At 40.0% G+C, this 22982-nt stretch overlaps 1 protein-coding gene across 5 annotated transcripts in view; it reads left to right on the forward strand.

Moving 5' to 3' along the window:
- CDC14A (cell division cycle 14A) overlaps nucleotides 1–22982 on the forward strand; it is a 185339-nt gene that overhangs the window by 158612 nt on the left and 3745 nt on the right. For 4 of the 5 annotated variants that reach the window (XM_060026310.1, XM_060026312.1, XM_060026302.1 and 1 more), the window contains 4 exons: nucleotides 973–1088; nucleotides 3117–3164; nucleotides 5192–5314; nucleotides 6023–6473. In XM_060026310.1, coding sequence (XP_059882293.1) covers nucleotides 973–1088; nucleotides 3117–3164; nucleotides 5192–5314; nucleotides 6023–6473 — 738 coding nt within the window. Of the gene's footprint in view, nucleotides 1–972; nucleotides 1089–3116; nucleotides 3165–5191; nucleotides 5315–6022; nucleotides 6474–22982 lie in introns of those variants that run through there. The other variant, XM_060026306.1, reaches the window with a different exon arrangement.

Consider the following 22982-nt stretch of genomic DNA (forward strand, 5'->3'; position numbering starts at 1 on the left):
AAAATGACTAAAAGGTCACTGAGGGAAGTGCGTTTTTGTACATTCTTCATCAAATAAGACTTCTAGCTTTAAAGAAGAGAGGAGACTCTTACGGCTAGAAATGATCTTAGCAAATTCAAACCTTTTGATTTATTTTCAGGTGAGGAAAAATACAATCTTTATGGTGGAGTGTTAGTGTGCCGTGGCATATATTTTAGAAAGAACATTGTATCTGAGGACAAGAAATCTGATTTTAAAATCATAGCTCTGTCATGAAGAGTTTAGGGGAGCTTAGGCAATAGTCTTATCTTCCACAAGCACCTCCTTTTTTCATCTTTAAGGGTAATGGTGCCCTCCCCACCACCGCTCCCTGGGTTGTGAGAATTAAATGTGACCTGGTATGCAAAAAAGACCTGGTGTGGTACTTATATATATATTTCCAACTACAAGACTTGGTTCAGCAGGAAACACACTTTCCCAGTCTAGTAAGCTTGGAAAAATCTTGAGTGCTTTTAATAATGTTAAATGATGTTAATAAGTTACTGTATAGATATTCTAAATTGTTTTATCTTTCACTTATGTAAACAAGCTATGGAATTTGCAGTGATGGGTGCTGGTAGCTTCTGGAAAAATATTTGTACTGTATCTATTGAGCCAACCTATGTCTAAGCTGTATTCAAAAGCATAATTTTGTCTGCAAGAAAGTCTCCATGGTTGTGGTCCGTTGTAACAGAGCTCCTTTTAATAAATTCTACCACATCCATACCCATGCTTCTTTGATTTGGAATTCGACCAGTATATTTAATTGGTGATTAGTCCAGCGTTCTTTAGGATATATGTGGCCAATGCTGAATTCATAGTGCGTTAAAACTATTTAAGATAATCTGTATAAAACATATCCATATACCGAGATAATCTATAAACTGTTAAGAAATCTATATAAAGTAGAACTACTCGTAATGACCTTTCTGTGGAACATGAATTTTTTTCCAGAATAATTTAGAAGAGGATGAAGATGTGGAAATGAAAAATAATATAACCCAGGGAGACAAACTACGTGCCTTAAAAAGTCAGAGACAGCCACGCTCCTCACCATCGTGTGCATTTAGGTAGATCTGTTTGAAACTTTTAAATTTATATTGTACCTCCATTTGTGGATAGAATATTTAATCTTCTCTTTTGAATATCATTCTACAAGTACTATGTTTACCTCTCATTTTTTGGTTTATTACTATTTTGTGTCATTTTCTAAATTATTTTATCACTGCGGGGAGTAGCTAAATTTTAGAAGCTTATTGAAAGCAGCTGCTGCATCTTAATCTCTGGAATTCCACCTTAAACTGCTAAGCAGTTCGTTGTCTTTGGGACTCTTCAAAATTCCACTTGGAATGGACTCTTCTCCTGTGAATGGGTTTCCTGTCCTATGGTGAATTCTCACAGATGTGCCAAGCATTTGTATTTAATCTAGAGTGTGCAGATAAGTATAGTATGCCAAGCTTTTGTTATATCCTAACTCCTTAGCCTTACTTTCTGTTCTTGAGAATTGAATAAGCAATTCTTGCCTGTAAAGTTACAAACCATCTTGGTTTGGAGGTCTGAAATTACTCATCAGAATCAATTGATGGGACTTAACTTCTGACCACAACCTTTGAAATCTTCTGATAATTCAGATTAAGTGAAAAAAAAAGACTTCAGAATCAATGTAGGTACAAAAATCTGTAAACATCAAGATTCTTTATTGTAATATAAGGAGTGGCAAGTCCACAAATGAATATAACCAGAAGTGGCTACTTTCCTTTGATTTTTAAGTGAGAGAAATGCATAGCAAGAGAGATGTTTTGCTAGTATGATAAATGTCAGACTCCTCACAGGGAATTTAGTTTTATGTATTATCTGGGAGGATTATAACACTTAAGTCAGGTTGGGTCTGGTCATACCATTATCTGTGCTTTGGGTACTGGTTTCCTGCCCTGAAAAATGAAGGTTCATATAGCTCAAAGTTGAGGTGATTGTTTTCTATAGTAAAATGGAAAGGTGGGATAGCAAGTTTGGTACTTAGTAATAATCACCAACTACCACTAGGAAGTTGAGGAAATGTACCATTTACTGAGCAGCTGCTATGGGCCAGGAATCTTGTTAGGTGCCTAGTTTGGACATGAGGATTAACCGAGTTAACACAAAAGGTGTGCACCATTACCCACATTTGTGTTGTTTGCTTGAGGTCAGAGAGGTTAAATCACTCCCTAGCTGTTATTCAAACCCAGCACTGTTCAAAGTTCATGCTCTTTTCACTATATATATTGTCTAAGTCAGTGGAAGTTTCTTCAAGATCAGTTTACATTACCAATTTTTTTTTTTTTTTTTGCGGGTACGCGGGCCTCTCACTGTTGTGGCCTCTCCTGTTGCGGAGCACAGTCTCCGGACGCGCAGGCTCAGCGGCCATGGCTCACGGGCCCAGCCACTCCATGGCATGTGGGATCTTCCCGGACTGGGACACGAACCCACGTCCCCTGCATCGGCAGGCGGACTCTCAACCACTGCGCCACCAGGGAAGCCCACCAATCTTTTTTTTTTTTTATTCACCATTTTTTGTTTGAAACTCTAAGAAATTGCATCATATTGATTAAAATTAACTTCAAGCAGATTTATGTTTGATTTTTAAGAAATCATAGGGGGAGGAAAGGGTAAGTTGGGGTGTAACTTGACAAATAAAAAGGCGAAAGAAGCCAGAGAATCTTCACTACACGAAACTTTAGAAGGTTCGTTCCAACATGGTGTTTTTCTTTTTCTTTTTATCCTCAGAAATATTCTCATTTTTTGGAATTTAGTTTTTCTTAAAAGCATCATGGCACCATGATCAAACATTTTTAACCTGAGTAGATGCAATACCACCTTCTGATGAAAAAGCATTTTGCTGTAAATGAAATTCAAGAGGAAACAAAATGACTAAAATAGATTTCCTGCTGATTCTAGGACTTATTTTATAAAGTGAATAAATACTAATATCCATTTGCAAGGTTTATCCCTCTTGCCCATTTAATAATTTTGCTGGTCTGACTCCAGATGATGTGACTTTTGGTCTTGGCTTAAATGTGTGACCCTGGTGTTGTGTGAACATTTGTCTTTGGTTTCTGTAGGTTGGAGGATATGAAAGGGCATCCAAGAGCAGTGTCCCAGCCTTCCAGGTACTGTCAACCAGGTTGAATTTCCAGTAGCTTATAAACAAATGCTACCCTTTAGATACATTTCCCAACCCTTAAGCCCATAGAAATAAACTGCCCACAGCTTTTCACTTTTAAAATTCCTTCCTTTCTGTTCTAGATTGTTACAATATGCTTTGTATTTAATGCTCACCCTGCAAAAATGTTATTTTCCTGAGGTGTCTACAGGGCCGTATGGCTGTGGGAACGATGCCAATGTACTTGGTGTGCCCAGTGCATGGTGGGATCTCTAATAAACTACAGTGGCTCTGCAACATGCCTTTCAAGCCAGTGATAGATTTTGCCTTGAATTTTTAACATTTCTGTTATTCTTCTTTCCTCCTATTTTTGCATGTATTTGTTCCCTTCCTTTGTTTTCTAGTTTTATTTCCTTCCCTATTCTCCATTTGAGGAGGAAACAGTGTTTTTCTCTGGAAAAATGTTCCCTGAACACTCCCTGGTGGTCTAAGTGATACCAGGATCAAGGGTAGGTCTTAGTGAGGGCTGTAGAAATGTTTGCCCAAAACTGTCATCAACAGATGGGGGGAAAAAGCTGAGTCATTCCTCAGCTCTGTTCTTATTCAGCTCTAGGTTTTAGGGTTGTTTAGTGAGGGCAGCTCTGAGATGGCCCAGACTTCTCCAGAAGCTTGAGCTGCTTCCTTGTACAACTTTTCCTGTTCTTGATTTAGAGGCAAACCATGTTGTAAGCTGCTGTTTGGAGGGAAGATGATGAAGAAAAGAGTCTACAAGTAAATCAGCTTTTCTATAGCAGATAGGAAAACAGGGTCCAGCTACATTAAAAGATTTGTCCAGGACAAAACACATTTGGTATTAAAACCATGACTGGGCCCTGATAGTCCAGATTTGAGTCACTTTTCCCTTTTTGTTCACTCAGCAAATATTTCCTGAACACCTACTCTGAGTCTGGCACTGTGCTAGTCTGGGAATTGAAATGAGAAGCAGTTCTTTGCTCGTAATGGAGCTAATTTCGAGGGAAGTAGACGATATTAGACAATGAAATGTGGTACAAGAGCTGTGATTTACTATGAGAATATATGATGAAACTTGATGCTTACCCCGCCTGGGAATTCAGTGAAGGCTTGCTGTAAGAGGTAACAGCTGATTGCACCATTAAAGGATAAGCAATGGGAGTGAGTCAGATGGAGGTGGAAGAAAAAGATGTGTGTAGAGGTGAGGTAAGGACAGGAGAAGGTGCCTTGGCAGGAAAAATAGTGTATGCAAACTGGACAGAGGTGTGGACGCCGTCTATCCAGGCATCTCAGGGCATTTTCTGTAGCTGGAGAAGAGGTGTCTGGTGGGAAAATGTGGAGGATTGGCAAATGCCAGATTTTGGAGGGTTTTAAAGCCAAGCCAAGAAGTTTAGGCTTTCTGGGCACTGAAGGCAAATTAGATGGTTTAAACAGTGAAGCAACATGATTAGATATTTTAGATTTTGTTGGAGGCTATTCGGAATGTGAGTTTTAAGGAACCAGATTAAAAGGTGCTGCTAGGTGTCAAGGATAAGAAATAATGATGGCCTCTCCTAGGGCAGTTGCAGAGTGGAAAGGTAAGGAGAGATTTGAAATATAGAGAGGTAGAATCTCAGGACTTGGAAGGAATGGATGCCAGTGTCAAGGAAGGGAAGTGATCAAGGATGGCAGGATGGTAGTCACCCCCAGGACTTTGGATCCTGGATTTGAATCCCAGCTTTGCCTCTCGCTCGCTGAGTGACTTTGGACGAGGAGCTTTTCCTTTGTGCCTCCATTTGCTCACTTGCAAAGTGCAGTCTTCGCTACCTCGTGGGGTTGCTGTGAGGAGAAGCTGAGTTAATGTCTGTCAGGTTCTTAGATGAGCGCTCAGCACAGAGTGAGGGCTGCGGCCGTGTTGGCTACTGTTACTAGGACCTGCCATGATCTCTTTAACATTTATTAGTTTATCTTGTCCTAGTCTATTGCTGAATGTTAAGATAACACAGCTTTTGTGTGACGCTTTGCCCATTTTTCTCCACAAAGATTGAGTTCTTCCCCACAAGGATCTGCATCTGCTTTGAAGACCTCAAAAGTGGCTTTGTCCCCTTCGGTGATGGCCAAGAGGATAAACAGAGGCTCTTTGTCCTCAGGCACCAGTGTAAGAAGGTAATTTTTCTCTCCTCCTTCTGAGGCACTGGCAGGAGGTAAAGGAAGGCAGCAGCAGACAATGAGTTTGGCTGAAGTTTGTGAGAGGAGGGGACTGGGGGAAGGGGAGAAACCACAAAAAGTACTGCGACCCTCTAGGCTTCTGTTCCTGTCTTGAATTATGGGGACATGGCCATGGAGGGAATGCTGTACGGCATCCCTTTCCAGAGCTTGCCCAACATGGTCCAGGGAACAGAGCTCAGTGGCGCAGACTAATAATATACGACATAGTCATTTTCTCCCCTGATGTGTATGGGCTGAACTAAAATGGGTAGGGATGTTTGATGTAGTCATATGATCGAATATATAGAAGTTAAATCTTGTACTTAGGTCTGCTTTGTACTCTCCCCTTATATAGTCCTTTTCATTTACTTCCTGCCACAGGGCAAGTAGAAACCCGCACATATTCTATTTCAGGATCTCTGGTCAAACTGTTTTAGCCAGCTTCTTGAGTCTTAACTACTTTTGACAGAGGAACTTACCATGTATAACTAAAGGCCACATATTATAATATCACCAAGAGCAATTCTGTCACCATTTGCGTTGATCAGAACTGTCTTCATCCCATTCCCCTAATGTCGTAATCATGTGTTTTAGAAACGTGAACCCTGTGTGAGTATACATGGCTGTCTATGTTCCCCCCCCGCCCCACCTGTGTTTTTCGTTCAGCTTTTCCATGAACTCCCGGCTAGCCAGTTCTCTAGGGAACTTGAACGCTGCAGCAGACGATCCAGAGAACAAAAAGACTGCCTCACCCTCCAAGGTGGGTTTCGTAGGCAACCCGTTCACCAGCCTCTTGAATGGCAGCTCCCAGCTGCCTGCCAGAAATTACCCTGAGCTCAACAACAACCAGTACAGCAGAAGCAACAGCAGCAGTGGGAGTGCCCTGAACAGTCAGCCAGGCCCTCACAGCGCCAAGACCGAGGATCACGCCACCGCCCTGCGGCCCTCCTACACCGGCCTTTCTTCTTCCTCAGCGAGATTCCTGAGCCGATCAATCCCTGTAAGTTCACAGACACCATCTCTTGGCCCTCAGAACCCTGAACACAACTTTTGTGCCTTGCCTTCCCAGCCGAGGCTGCCACCAAAGAAATTTAATTGCGCCAAGGAAGCCTTCTGATCGATGCCTTCCCTCTGTGCTGTGAAACTGTCTCTGCACGTACATCTGCTGGCTCTTCTTCAAGTAAATGCCAAGTGTCGACCCAGTTTTCTTCCTTCCTTCTTTTTCTTCTCCTTTTCCCACTCCTTTTAAAGTGATTTCTCTAGGAAGGGTAGCAGCTTTCATTCCCTTCATCATGGACACCGTTGTCTTCAGTTACTTTTCACTGAAGTTTCGAATCACTCAGCAAAGTCAGGGGTCGAGTCATACGACAGACAGCATCTGCTTTGGTTGTAGTGGCTTTTTTTTATCCTGGCTTTTTCTACATCATTTATCAGTGGATGAATTTGGAGTATTTAAATGTGGAAGGTGTTGAATGAACAGTGTCTTTTCAGAACTAACCATCAAGCCCTTGACTAGGTCACCTGCAGGGAACTGACCCAGAATTATTAAATGGCAAATGGAGGGTGCTTATATGGCAGGTTTATGGTAGGTACTCGGGATGTAGGGGACGGGAAGGCAGGGTAACAGGAAGACGTTTAAAATTAGCTGTCACTCTTCTAGAGACAGGATGGAAGATCTCCAAACACATTTTACCCATGAGCGCTTCATTTTGGTTACCAAGCCCCCTTTGTGACCAGTAATCCCTATTAGGGTAAAATCTTGTTGGTCCACCCCCCCTCCCGCCGTGAATCACTTTAATCACATATTTTGATTGCCTCAAAAGGAATTGAGATCTATGGGAATGTGAGTTTTGATGTGAGAGAACAAGGACAAGATAGGAAGGAGAAATAGATGCCACAGATCAAGGCAATGTCAGTCAATGTTAAAACGCGACATTGACTCCACTCAGGCACAAGCAAGCCCCAGGTGTTCTGGGAAGGCTGTGGTCTGGCACCCCTTCATGTCCACTGTTCTTCAAACACTTCCTCAGCCATTATCCTGGAAGAAGCGGGTCTCTGCAGGGGAGGGGAGGGGAGGAGAAGTGCGGGTGGCAGTGTGCCTCTCACCGCCTCTCAGCAAATCCATACCCCACGGTAAAAGCTAATGGGACCCACTTTCCCTAGAAGGCAGTTTAGAAACCACTTTGTGAATGTGAAGATGCAGCATGTGTGTGTGTGTGTGTGTGTGTGTGTGTGTGTGTGTGTGTGTGTGTGTGTGTGTGTGTGTTGGTTGGACTCATTACTACTCCCATCCCTACCTCAGGCGTCTTTCAAAGTTTTTTTTTCCACACACAGTCCTTTCTGGCACATATGATTTCCCCCGATCTGATTTTATTCCCAGTGATGTTTCTCAACATTATTTTAGATTCCTGTAGAGATTATAGCCTAGGCCCACTCTACCCCTTAATTTGACTCTAATCCCACTAAGTTATGGGTACATATGTATCAGTAAAACTTAAATCCTAGTAACTGGGATTAGATGGAAAATGAAGTGTATTTATTATACATTTTTATAACTAGTTTTACAAGTCATTATACTTCGCAGCAGGAATTGAGTTCAGTCAATATTTTCATATACTGATTGTGGGTCAGCCTCTTTTTTAGACCAGAGTACAGATCTCTCCATTTTCAGAAAAAGTGTTTTATATATATAGATAGATAATTATATGAATACCTTGTAGATTTCATGGCTAAAGGTTTTGTGTGATCCACATTTATAGCTCAATACCAGAAGGATTGGTAGCTTGATAAGAATGACATTCTACTTGTTCTGGATCTCAGTTTTCCTCTTTGCTAGTGGCAGCATGGGAGCTTCCTTTAGATGATTGTTAGTCCCCTAGCCACCATGTTTATGTAACTTGATTTTGGTTTCCTTCCATATTTTCCCTCTCCTGGCCTGAATACAGTGATTTTCCAATAATTAAATTTAAAATAATACTCTGTGTGGGCAGCTGCTGCTTCTTCCCCTTCTCCTTCTTAAATTTGTCATCTTATTGTAAAGAAAAGCATTTATAAATAGAATTGCCATCAAGACAACATTTTCCTCCCTCTCACCCTCCCAGGAAGTAAGAATAGCCAGGTGTCTTGTAGCCGATTTTCCCTCCTTCATCTTTGCCTAGACAACGTCTGTGAGAGGGAGGGTTCCAAGTCCTTAACCCTGCTGGCTCGCTGGCAGAAGGTCTAAATTAAGATGGAAATTCCCGTTTTATGCGGAATAAAGTAGGAGGTTGGGAGTTTTTTCCTTTATCGGTTCAATGAAGCTTTTCTAATTGTTACAGGTTTCTTGTCTAAATAAGATGGTCCTTTTTTCCCAATGCTTCTGAAGATGTGAGACATATGATCCTTGAAGAACTAGGAATAAATCACTCAACAAAAATGTTTTAAAATCCTTAGGTAGGAAATGAAGTCTAGATGGCAATATCCTCCTCGCACCTTTAAGAAAGGCCCAGAAACTCCTAGGGGACGGGGGTTGCGGGGTGTTTAGAGGGCGTCTAATATTTTAAAAGCTGCAATTAGCATCTCTCTTGAAAGCTGCAATTGCTTCTCACTTTGTGCAGCAGTTCAGCCCCCAGAAAAATGTGGAAATGATTTCCTTGTTCTGTCGTTAAATGCTTTAACACAGATAACAAGAACAGATGTTAAGGAATCCTTATGGTTGTGACAGAATTCTGAGAAGCAGATTTTATTTTTAATTGGGCTGTTCTGTTAGCCTTGAGGTTTCTACTGACCAGTGCAATGCACCAGGTTTCATTTTGGCCGACCCACCTACTGTAAAAAATCAGTTTTCCCTCCCTGACATTCAGAGGCGTTTTCAAATCTTAAGAGATGAGGGACGTGTGATTACGGCGTGGGTGGGGTGGAAGTATTTTATTAAATTGAAATTACTTGCGGTATCTGTCTTGAATATTTGCTCTGTGTTATTTTTAAGAGACTTACCACTGAATTGCTATTCATCTGCATTGTCCTTACCTGACCCTGCAAGTCTGGGTTAGGTCACAATGCTTCCCCCATAAGCTCTTCTACACCCTGCCTTGGTCTTAATTGCAATACTCAGATTCTCGCTCTGCATTTTAATCATCTGTTCACTAGTCTGTATCCTCCGCTAGACTGTAAGCTCTGTGGCGGCAGGACTAGTGTCTGTTTTTCACGGTTGTATGCTCTGTGCCTTGCATGTAGTAGGCATTCATTAAGTATTTCTTGAATGGGTATATTATGGATGGCTGGGTATTTAAATGAATGAATGTGGTAAGAATTATTGCTTCCATTTTAAAGATAAATAACTTGAGGGTTTGAGAGTTTAAATATTTTGCCTTAGATTGTACCACAAGTATGTAGCAGAGCCATAATTTGTACCTGGGTCAGTTTGACTCCAAGAAAGCATATTCTTTTGATTACATCATGTCATAGATATGCTGTGATATGTGTTTAAAATAGAGGGATATCTAAAGGATATGCCTTTTTTTCCAAGAAGGGTTAGGGAAAGCTGTGAAGAAGGCATAACATTTTAGTTGGGCTTTGGAGGATGAATAGGAGCCTTCTAGAAATCTAGTGATGAAAATAGGAAGACGGGGAATGGTCATTTCAGACAATGGGAGCTACAAGAACAGAGGTACAGCCTTAGTACTATAGTTAAGTTCTTAGTTTCTAAAGATGAGTAGACCTGGGTTCAAATACTGTCTCAACCATTTCCTTGTGGTGAGTACTTTGGCAAGTTATTTAACCTCTCCGAGCCTCAGGAGATGGGAATAATAATTTTCAGGAGCATATTTAGGTTTTGTGCACCTGAAACTTATACAGTTTGGTGGGATCTGTTTAAGATAAAGAGTACAAACTATTTTTGTAAATTGTATACAAACATATGACTGTGTGCTTTGAAGCTTATGTGGTAATGATAATAATCTTTGTAATAGGGTGGTTGTGATGATTAATTGAGATAAATCATATGAAATAGTTTACACAGTGCCTATAGATAATGCTCAATAATTTTAGCTATTATCGTTTTAAGAGCAGTGAGTGTTCCAGTGTAGCTAAAGCCAGGGGTGGTTACCTAAAGATAAGGCTGGAAAATTAAGCTGAAGCCAAACTAGGAGGTGCAGTGTGACTACTGGAATCTTGTCAGCAGGAGTGGCTTGATCAGATCTGATTTGATGAAGATAATCCTGGCATTCATGGGGATGGGAGCTCTTGCTAGAAACCCTGGAGGCAGAAGACCAGTTTGAGCTCTGTCTGCTGTCTCCCAATCCTACCTCAGCAGGTTTCTTTCGGTAAATTCTATGCTTTTCAACAATTACGCCGTGTTTCAATGCACATACGTAGTAGTATAGATACTATTAAATAATCATATATGACCAATAGCTCTAACATATTTTTACTATGAAATTTTAAATGATATATTTATTTTTATAAATGGAAACTTAGCTATTGAAAAAAAATATGGTCCTTAGAAAACATATTTTTTACAACATTTGATATGAGGAGTTGTAAAATAATGTGCTTTATTATAAAAATACATATATATAGCCAGGTTGGCTACAAAGAATTTTTTGTGACTTCTGTGTCAGAAATTAATCTTTGCTTGCTGGGAACAGCCTTTTATAACAAGATTTTATTGTATTGACCTGTAGGGAATATAAACATAAATAAGATAAGCAATCCTGTAATAAGGTTCTTTTGAAAGCTTCTTCAGGTATCACCTATTAAAATCTTTTTTGTGACTTTTAAAATTATTAAGTAGTAGCTTATACTAAGCTTTGTTATTCACTCATATATTGATCTTCAAACATTTTCAAGAATATTCTCTTAGTGATGTTGCAGGTTACGTCAGTGAGGCCATTCATTGTCTCTTGGAATTTCCCCCTTCTTCTCTATTCTGCTGCTTTCTCATCTTCTTTGTTGTGTTAGCCTTGTTGATAATCTTCTTAACTCAGTCTTAATTTATACGTTAAACTGGGGTCACAAACTCTTTCTGTAAAGGACCAGAGAGCAAATTTTTGGCTCTGTGTCCTAACTCTTTCATATATGTGTATGGAGGGTGTGGCTGTGTTCCAATGAAGCTTTATTTACAGAAACAGGTGGTGAGCTGGATTTGTCCCCTGGGCTATAGTTTGCCGATCCCCGCTTGAGAGCATAGCCAGGTAATAGATACTGATCTCATCATCATTTGAAAGTGACCAGTGATCCCCTAATTGTAGAACATTGATCCTGAATTCCTTTGCTGAGCTTTCAGGCTCTCTGTCCTTTGTTCTCCTTACTGTATCTTTGTACCAGCTTTCCCCTGCTTGACCCTGAGGGTGGTTTCCTCCCCTACCTCTTGGCCTCTGGGAAGCTCTTTCTTGGAAACCCCCTTCCTTCTTCACTAATTTCTCATTATGAGAAGACATATTATCTTCCATATACGCTCTGAAACTCTTCTCAAGAAATCGAACCCACCAAATGTTTTACTTTTTAACCTCTGTTTCTATTCATGATGACTATTTACTGCTTTATCAATATGTAGCGTTGCTTTGCATACACAAGCATCTGTATTTGTTTACATGTTGTCTATACATGCAAGACTTTATACATGCAATTTTTATTTGCAAGTCTCCAAATTTTAAACTTTGTGTAGACATTTTGTAAAATTCTTTTCTATCTTATGGTTTCTAATGCAGTTCTAAACACAGAAAAGTATTAAAAATACTCATTTGGTTTAAAGTTGAAAGGAAGATTGAAATGAAATATTGTGTACTACTTTAATGTTCTCCTTATGCCACCGCTGAAATTGCCTTAAATGCAGTTCCCTGTCCCAGTGGTCGTTACCATTTTTATACTCAGCTGGTTAGTCTGCTCTTTGGTTGTGAAGACTCTGTGGATGAGTTTCCACCTCAGATTTGACCAGTGTCAGAACAACCTGGGTAGCCTATGAATAGGTTAAGTTCTGTGTTCTAGCATTAGGGGGAAAATATATATTTTAAGGTATTATTTGTTCTTAAAGTAGGAATTGGAATAAGATCAAATTATTAGATCCAGCTTCCTGAAATAACCAGTTTGATGAAAATCTGAGCAATTGCTGTGTGCATTAAAGCATGCTTCATTTTTACTTCGGGGTAATGTTAGTGTGACAGTGATGAACTACTTATTGATTGTTTGAACATCCATACCCAATAAAATGCGCCTACTTTCCAATGGTATGTAATAGCTTTTCCTGATTTAACTTGATGTCTTTTCACTCTGCCTGTTCTTCATTTAAAAAACTATCGTCTTGTCCTGATAAAGGATTAAATATTATTTAATATATAGGGTTAGTACTAGCTTTCTAACCTTTCTGTATGTTCAAATTACTGTGGTTTTTCCATCTCTCCTCTTTGTTGTGGCATTGCCTTAAATTTGATGCAATTTTCCAGCTAAGGGATACTAATACTATCAAGAACATGAGCTCGGTCTCAGTATTGAACTACATCTTTGTCATTATTTCAGCATTGGTATTCTTCTGTTCCCTTCCCAGGGGGACTTGGGAATGTTACTTGACAAAGCATCAAATTGTTCTGAGGTCAGCACGGTTCAGGTGATGCCTAAATTTACATATAAGTTATTTAGGTACACACGGTATTTGCAGATAGAGCTGAAGGTTGTTCAAGCTTCTAATGTTAAATAGTGGTTTACATTAATTTGCTGTATAAATCCTGCAGCTGTTTTTTTTTTTTTTTGCATTACATGGGCCTCTCACTGTCATGGCCTCTCCCGTTGCGGAGCACATGCTCCGGACGCGCAGTCTCAGCGGCCATGGCTCACGGGCCCAGCCGCTCCGTGGCATGTGGGATCTTCCCAGACCGGGGCATGAACCCATGTCCCCTGCATCGGCAGGCGGACTTTCAACCACTGCGCCACCAGGGAAGCCCCGACAGCTGTTTTTGACTCTCCATTTGAAAGGATTCTTTAAAACACAGAACTTGCTTTTATCTCAAATACATTGGAGTTATTGCCTTGGTTGTTCAACTTAATTTGATACCTTTTTTCTTATATAATGTCAACAATATGCTAAATCAATAGGAAAGGATCTTATTTTAATCTTCCTCTAGTTTATTTTTGGCCAGCAGTAAAAGAGAGTAAGTGCTTTTTGTATATGTATAGAGGCTTATCCAATTAAAAAATTATCCAATATTATATGAGTGTCTACCATAAGCTCAGTATTGTTTTAGTGGAGGAAGGTAAGACAAAGATGTGTAAGCCATTGTCTTCCACTAGATTGAAAGCTCCATGAGGGCATCTTCTGGCTTAGTTAATCTTAAGCCATCATTTTTCTGGTCCTTCAATCTGTCTTTGTACTGCTGCCAGCGTAAGCTTAAAATCCTAGTTTCTTAATGTTATCCTTTGCTCCCAAAGCTTCTCAGTTGAAGAGTAAAGCTAATTATTATCAGATTTTTCTCTTTTTCCTTGAAGTTCTACAGTTTCACCATAATATATCTAGATATTGATTCGTTATAGTTTGTCCTTTTTTGGCCTCAGTGTGCTTTCAGTCAAAGGGCTGATGACTTTTTCAATTATGGAAAATTGTCAACCATTATCTTTCTGGATAGTGCTTTTTGGCCTTTCCTCCTACTCTCTTCTTTTGCAATACCCCTAGACTTATGTTAGAGCATTTCAATCTGTCCTCAGTATTCTTGCCTTCTATTTTATGTTTTGAAATTCCTATTGCTCTGGCTGTGTTCCTTTTTTTAAAAAAAGTTTATTTATTTATTTTTGGTTGCATTGGGTCTTCGTTGCTGTGCGCGGGCTTTCTCTAGGTGCAGAGAGTGGAGGCTACTCTTCATTGTGGTGCGCGGGCTTCTCATTGTGGTGGCTTCTCCTATTGCCGAGCACGGGCTCTAGGCGCACAGGCTTCAGTAGTTGTGGCGCACAGGCTTAGTTGCTCCACAGCATGTGGAATCTTCCCGGACCAGGGTTCAAACCTGTGTCCCCTGCATTGGCAGGCAGATTCTTAACCGCTGCCCCACCAGGGAAGCCCTCTGGCGGTGTTCTGATTGACTCCCTCCTATTATTTTCCAGTTCACTAATTCTCTTTTAACTGTGTCCATTCTGCAATGTATCCCTAACCTATTTACCTTTTGATTTCCACAGCCATAGCTTTCATTTCCAGCATTTATAATTCATTCTTTATGATAGTCATCTGTTCTCATTGGACCTGCCTATTTCATTTAATAAATGCTTATTCTTTTTATGGCTATTCTTCATTTTCTCACCTTGAGGATCTCAGATGATAAGTTGTTTTGAGATTGCTTTGTGGTTTGCCTGTTGCTTCAGCCTGTGAGAATTTGTCTCCTGATTGCAGACTTTGTCAGTTCTCTTGGTGTTCACGTTCCTTGTGTGCTTTAGAATTTTCATTTGTAGATTCACTTTGGATGAGAGTTTTTTGTTTCTCTCCCCCTCTCTTTGTTTTCCCTGCCTCACCTATTGGCTTTCTTCTTGGCTCCACTTGACGCCCTAGGTGTTCCAGTCTAGAAACAGATTCTTCATGTCCCAGCTTCTCCTCCTGTGGTGAGCTCGGGAGGCTGACTTCTCAGGCAAGGATGCAGCTGTGTACAAACCTGGCCCAAGGCATTGTTTGTGGCTTCCCTTGGCCCCTTTCACAGGTGGGAGAGCCTGACCCCAGCCTCAGATTCAGGCCAGCAGCTTTTAGCCTGTGTACCCCCAGGAATGGGACACCTGGCCACCTCTGCCAGCTTCCAGCTCTGTAGCCAGTGGCCTGCCACTGTGTCTTAGTTCATTTCTGGGCCATGAACATGTTGATCTTACTTTTGTGTCCTGTTGTGCTTTTCTTCCTCACATTTTAAAAATATTTGATTTATACCCAGAGTGGTCATTTGGAGCATAACTTTCAGCTCCATCTTGACATGAAGTAGGTTCAGTCTCTGGGGTTAACCATTCAGGGTCTTTTTGAGTCTTCCCCCCACCCTTATTTCAAACTCATTTCCCTTCACTCCTGAGCATGATCCTTTTACTTCTTCTATGTGGAACTTGAATATTCCCTGCTCCAAGGGCCGTCATCCTTTTCTTACATGCTATGCTCCCAATCTGGTTCACCTTTGCTTTCAGACTCCTTCCCTTCAGAAGTTAGCCTAAATCCTACTTCCTCCTCTGTGAAGCCTTCCTTGGCCTCACCCAACTATAGCAGTCTTGACTTTCTCTTAATTTGTCCTCTCTGTATTGGTCATTTGGCCTTTATCATTTCTGTTTCGTATTGAGAGTCACCTTTCCCATGGGTATATGCCTTGGGTTCCCACTGAGTTGGTTGGTAAACTTGAGGTTAGAAACCGTGGCATCTTACTTTTATTAACTTCATAGTATCTAGCATTGGACTCTGCTTACTTATTTGATTATTGGTTTATTTATTCCATGTTGTCGTCTTTTCTAATATTGAGTAGGTCATTTATTTCTTCCAAAAATTTGAAATTTACTGTATGTGTGTAAGGTGTTTAACGCAGAAAGGCATGTTTTTATTGCAACCCCCATTACACACAGACACACATACATGCAGGTGTGCATGCATGTGCAAACAAGCACAGATGCCCCATGCATGTTACTTGTAAAGTCATTGGATCTGCCCCTCATGGAAGAAATCTTTGGTAAACAACACAGGCTGTTTGCTGTTGAATATCTGAACCCACAGGGCTGATATGTGTGAGAGAGAACTGTTTATCCATAGAAGCAGATATTTCTCTCTCTTGGTCAGACTATTGTGAAACCCTCAGTTCCGTAATATTAATGAGTTCATCATCTGTGTGGGCTTTGGCATCCTCAGGTTCAGTCTCTGATTGAAAGTTATTAGAGTGAAAAGAAAGGACATTAAAAACCAGTATGTTAGTGAGCTCAGCTGCTATAACAAAATACCCTAGACTAGCAGCTTATAAACAACAAATTTATTTCTCACCATTCTGGGGGCTGGAAGCCAGAGATCAGGTGCCAGCATGGTCAGGTTCAGGTGAGGGCTCTCTTCCGGGTTGCAGGCTGCCATCTTCTCATTGTATCCTCACATGGCTGTAAGAGGGCGAGAGAGCTCTCTGGGTCCCTTTTATAAGAATACCAATCCTGGGGCTTCCCTGGTGGCACAGTGGTTAAGAATCCACCTGCCAATGCAGGGGACATGGGTTTGAGCCCTGGCCCAGGAAGATCCCACATGCCGTGGAGCAACTAAGCCTGTGCGCCACAACTACTGAGCCTGTACTCTAGAGCCCGCATGCCACAACTACTGAAGCCCATGTGCCCAGAGCCCGTGCTCCTCAACAAGAGAAGCCCGCACACCGCAATAAGGAGTAGCCCTCGCTCGCTGCAACTAGAGAAAGCCCATGAGCAGCAATGAAGACCCAACACAGCCAAAAATAAATAAATAAAATAAATAAATTTTAAAAAAAAAAGGAACACCAATCTCATTCATGAAGTCTCTACTCTCATGACCTAATTACCTCCCAAAGCATCTGCCGCCTAATACCATTATACTGAGGACTTTGGCTTTACTTTTTAGCTACCAAGCTACTGCCAGCATGTGTGACAACTGTAACATTTTTCTAATCCTTATCATCATCCTCATCAATGATTTACTGAATACCTCCTATGTGCCTCACATTGTATCAGGTGCAATATCTTACATCATCTTATTTATTTAATCCGTAATTGGTAGATGAGGAAATTAAGACTCAGAGAGGCAGTGACTTGCTCAGTCTCACAGCTACTGTATTTTAAACTTCCTTAACTTCAGTGATCTTTGCTTTTATTCACTTGGAAATCCATTTCATGGATCTTCTTATTGCTTAGAACATTGCTTCTGATGTCTTGAATTCTATAAGGCTCATATCAAACATACCGCCCGCCCCCCCCCCCCCGCACCCTACTGACTCTTCCCCATGACCTCTTTATGACCCTTGCCTGTTTCCCTTCACAGTTTACTTCCTTCTGTAGCCCCATAGTCATTTCTGCTTCCTTTTTCCAACATTCTCTGTTCCACTTGGACCTTTTTTCTGTAGCCACTTTATCACTAGCCTCCCAAATTAGATCAGTTCAGCCATCTCATGTCTGTTTCTAGTCTCTCTCTTCTGAGCTCTGCTGGAGAAAATCCCAACTTTGCCAACTGACTCCATTTCAAATGAATTTCTAATTTACCCTGACCCTTCAGTGCTCATAAGTAGTTTACTTATCCCATTTTGGCTCCCTTTCTCTTCCCCACATTGGCTGTTCCAAAGCTTTTTCACGCTCTTCATCAACATAGCTCCTCCAACCTTAGTTAACCTGGTCCTGAGTTCTCCTGAGAACATAGAATTTTTCAGGAATAATTCCTCTTCACTGTCCTCTTCTCTACCTCAGAGTGTATCTGCATCTGACGTGTCCTTTTATTCCTTTTTTAAAAAAGGAGGCCTACTGTTTTCCAGTGGTAACCCTACCTGCCTGAACTATTCTTTCCAAACTGTTCCTGGGAGTTGCCCCATCCATATCCTTTCTCTGCTAGATCTTCAGTCTCTTACCGTCCATTTGCCTGTCTCCTCACCTGTGAACAGGTACAGAGTGGTCTTACCAATTTCTCCCCTCAGTTCTGTCACCTATCATAGTGTCTCCTTTATGGACAAACTTGGACAAGGGAGGTGGCACCACAGTATGGTGAAAGTCTGTCGCACAGGCTGCCACTGACTTCCTTCAGCCAGATCTGATGATCTCTTGTTAGTCCTCACTCTTCTTAGTCTTCCTACAGCATTTGACTCTGTTGACCACCCTTTTCTCCTGTTATTTTTGGTCTCTTGAGTTTTGGAATATTATTTTCCCATTTCTCCTTTTCCCCCCATTAAATAGTTACCAGTTTGTCTTCCTCCACCCACCCCTTAATGATTTTTCCTAAGGCTCTGATCTTGGTCTACTTCTCTCTCTGGGTAATCATCTCCTGAGCATTGAACTTGCATTTCTAACTTCCTGTGGGCAGTCATGGGAAAGAATACATGCTTTTTCAGTTGTCTACTCCTCCTTTTGTTTCCTGGCTTACTGATTGCGATCTTTATACATCCAATCATCCAAGCTAGAAATTTGGAATGGTCTTTGACGTTACTTCTGCCTTCCCTGTGCCACATCCAGCCACTAAGTCCTAGCAGTTTTCCCTTTGAAATGTCCGTATTTTGTCTCTCCATTCTTATCACTGCTGCCTTCATTGAGGTCTTCGTGGACTATTGGGTTAGCATTTTAAATTTCCTCCCTGCCCTCAGTATCTCTTGCCTTTAAACTTTCTTCTGTACTGCTGCCAGCGCTGGATGTCTAAGGCACAGCTGATTAAATCATTCCTGTGTTAAGAGTCATTCATCGTCTCCACTTTGCACACAGGGTCTGGTCTGGATCCCTTGCCTGCCCCTCGGCGCCCTTCCCCATCAGACCACGTGCCTCCCGCCCTGTCTTCTCCAGCAGCTCCACCCGGCATCCTGACTGGCGTTCTGCCTCGTGCCGAGCCCCTAGCACAAGCAGTTTACTCTGCTTTTCCTCCTGTCTCTGCTTGGTTTTTTATTTCCTGGCCTGGCTCACTAGTTATCTTTTTGATGACGCATTTGTGACCCATCCAGGCAGAAAGCCTTGTCCTTCTCATCTCTCGTGGGACTTTGTTCTCACCCTCTGGTTTCTCTCATAGTATAGTCAGCTGTATGTGATTCTCTCTCTCCTCTGCTGGCTTTAAGCTCCTCAGAGGCATCTTTGTTTTCTCAGGTTCCAAAGTGTGGAAAGCACCTAATAAATATTTATTGAACTAAACGTTGTATAATCTATCTAGGTTCATGAAAGTTAAGCAAATGGCTAATTAGGGGCCCATAATCATTGCAAGTGCAGGAAGCACTAATAAAAAGCAAACAACTTCTCAGCTCTAACTTTAATATACAGCAATCTGAGAGTTTTGTTTTGTTTTTTTCTACAAATGTGGCTTTACTAAAATAAAAGAAAATACATTTCAACCAAGCTTGCATCAGTATAAGTTTGGTGTTCAGATGAACTGAAAACACGCATGTAATGGTTGGCTGAGTCAAATTGAGTGTCAACAATCTGTCATCTAACAATTGAGCTCTTTGTGATTGTTGAAGAGCACATATTAAGTTCCCCTAGAAAAAAGAATCTATTAAAAGTTATGCAGGAAGGTGAAAGAATAGTTTGTATAGCATTTTAGTTAACCAAAATTGCATTGTTAAATCTTAGGGTCCCTGAAATGCTTAGAGAGCACTGTAGAAAAATGCTTATACCTCTTTTGAAGCTGATTTTATCACAAACCTTAACCTAATATGATGCCAATAAAACCTTATCCAGCTATGCTTCTACTAGTGTTATCGCAGAAGTATTATCATGTTAGCAGAGGCAGATACTTTCAGTAGTATTGTGAAACCATGTTTGTGGAAGTATGTATCAATGCACGCATTTGTGTGTTTTTAACTTACAGACATTACAACTGGAGACTCCATTGCAAAGCCATAAAAGACCCAGGAGTATAGAGGCAGTTATAGATAAATTTATTTTTCCCCAGTGTTTATTTTTTCCTCATTTGTTCATTAAAACTTAAAAACACTGGAGTTATATATAAGATACCATATTACCAAACATGTGTTTCTTTCCTTTAACTATCAGTGATGCCATTAAAACAAATCACTTTTTAAAAATTGAAGTATAGTTAATTTACAATATTGTGTTAGTTTCAGATGTACAGCAAAGTGTAAAACTAATCACTTTTTGCCTCTGTAGGTGCTTTTTGCTTCTGTAGTTAGAACTCAAACCAAGGTAACTAGTAGACTATTTTTTTCTTCCTAAGGGACTTGGGAAAATGGGGAAATGCAGGAAAGAAAAAGTCAGTGTGACAAAAGCACACGGTGATTTTGACCTACTAGGGAACCAACACTCCAGATCGTAGGGTCCTTTGGTCCAAGTTGTTTGAACACTAAGACATTATTGCATTCGTTTGCTCGCAAAGACCTTAACTTTCATTATTCTTTACAATTTGCTGTTTTTGATAGTCGGTTTATAGTTTTATTTATTAACTATTTGTACAGTATTTATATCAATAATTATTAGACATTTTTCTACCATGATTAGGTAACTGGGCTGTTTAAAAAAGAAACACCCCCAGAATACCTAAATTTTTAATGTCACTACCTACATCTGCCAAAACAGATTAGTAGCACATTTCCAGAACAGAACAAATTGTCTTGATCTCCTTACCTAACACTGTGTTTTGTGTCAAATCCAGCTGCTTTCAGAGCAAGAATTCTTGCTGGAAGCTTATATTTTGACATAAAAATTTTGGGGGCTGCAATGTAAGGTAATTTTATCCTTCATTTGCAGGCTGAATATTGCTGTGTTACTAGTTTAGGGTATTCATACTGTAAAAATACCATATGATCATGATAAACTTGATCTGGTCTTAACTCACTGTGACCCAGTTGAACCTAATGGCCACATGAACTTGAATTTTCTGTTAAAGAAGTTAAAATCTCTTGGTTATATAAATAAGTGCTACTTTGTAAAATAATATTTACACCTCAGGTCTCGCTTCCTTCATAACCATATCATTGTCATTGCTGAGGGTTTTTTTTGTTTTTTTTTCCACCTACATTAGGTATCAGTTCTATGGTAATGATAAAAAAAATTGGCTGAGCAGAATTAAAACTTTAATCACAATATTTAAACATGGGTGTTCTTATAAAGAAAATTTCCTTATAGAATATTCCTGAAAATTCTTTTGGATTCAGTTCTATTGAAAATCATTTAAAAATCTTATCTCCTTTGCAGTAATAAATAGTACACTCTCTTTTGTATGTTAGTATTTCTTTGCTCGCTCAGGATCATACCCTGCTCATTATTTGTCCGTGTCATGTGATAGAGAATGTTTATTTGAATATGTAGTGAATCACAGGACAAATGCTGGAAGCGTCTTGAGGCATTATATTGTGGTGGCTAAGAGTTTGGGCTTTACAGCCAGACTGCTGGAGTTCAAATTCCTTCCTAGTTGCATGATCTTGGGCAAGTAACGTTACTGCTTTGTGCCTCAATTTCCTCATCTGTAAAATGAGTTATTCAGAGCGTTTAATGAGTTAATACATATAAGATGTTTACAACTGTGCCCGGTATGTAGAAAGTACTCAATAAGCATCTTTTACAGAATAATTGACCTGTTAAGTAGTATATCTAATGTAACAAAAATTCCAGTTAGTTGTACTTCAGTTAATCTATTTTTTGAATAATAAAATCAATAGCAATAATGATATTGTTTATGGAGTACACAGTGCATTTTCATTTTTACTATAAAAATTAAAAGTGCCAATAACTGGGATATTAATAACTTGAGGATACATGTACATTTGGAAAACAAATGAACCAGATACCCTGAGTACAACCCCATTATATAAACACGTGGTGCCTGAAATCTGAATTTCTGTCACTATTGTTTCCCCAGTGAAAAGGCCTCGAAATATTAGTTATACTTTTCAAAAATGATAGGTCTTGTAGATTTTAACAATTCTCTTTCTTCCCTAAGTCCAGTTACATTAAGATTTTTGTTTTAGACTGAAAATGAAAAGGGGTTAATTTGTTATAAAACACTGATGTCGGAATAATTTGCCAAACCCGTTTTACTGATCTCTTATTTTCTTTAATTTTCTTTACACCATATAAAGAAACCATGGGATATGTTTGGTTTCCAGAACTTTGGTATCATATTTTTATCCCACAGTACCTAATATATACATACTATTGATGTTCAATAATTGTTTGTTGAATAAATTAATCAGCATGACAGAAGTTTCATTCTTTGGCCAAATCATGTCTTCATTTGTTTACAGAGGCCTGCAGAGAGAATTAGGCAATGTAAGTGAGCAAACTGGGTGAGTGGCAAAGGAAGCAGTAAAGACTGTGGTCCTCTGAATCTGAAGGCTGGATTAAACACCAGCCAGAGTTTCTGACGTCTGCTGTGTGCAAGGAAAGGCTGTCTGCCAGAGACTAATGAATATATACTTCACATGAATGATTGAAATCCTTAGTCTAATATTCTAAACTATTTCCATTTTCTAGTTCAGTGGGTATCATGATTCCATAAAATAAATAAATACATGTACACACATATTTACCCCCTATATATTGATGCATAATGTAAAACACTTTAACCTGGAAGAAAGTTAGTTTAACAAAGGTCGCTTGTCTAGTGTCTGTTCATTTGCTGTATTTCTGTTTATTGAGAGTTGATGGAACTTTAGAGGTGCTTGCAAAAACAACTTTGTTGTAAATTTTCAAGCAATCAGAGGAGCTTTATAATTTATGTTAGTATGAATAACTTTTCTAATTAGAACAAAAGCGAAAGTTAAAATATTCCCAAGAAAGCATTGGCCAGTGTATAGCATGCATGTGTGGCATTTTTGCTGCTGGGGAGACCTCGTGGCTCTGCCCTCTCTGCAGAGATTTCAGAAGAAACTGGGAAAAACCACCTAGAAAAATGATAGTCCACTTTCAAGCTCTAACTGCTAGGATGGTAGCTGATGTCCCACAAGTTAAATGGGCTTCAAGGCACTGGACCAGTTTCACTGGACTTTCTCAGAGTTTTACCTCTTATTCTCTCTGT

Source organism: Delphinus delphis, chromosome 1, assembly GCF_949987515.2.
Source record: "Delphinus delphis chromosome 1, mDelDel1.2, whole genome shotgun sequence".
Taxonomy (NCBI): Eukaryota; Metazoa; Chordata; class Mammalia; order Artiodactyla; family Delphinidae; genus Delphinus; species Delphinus delphis.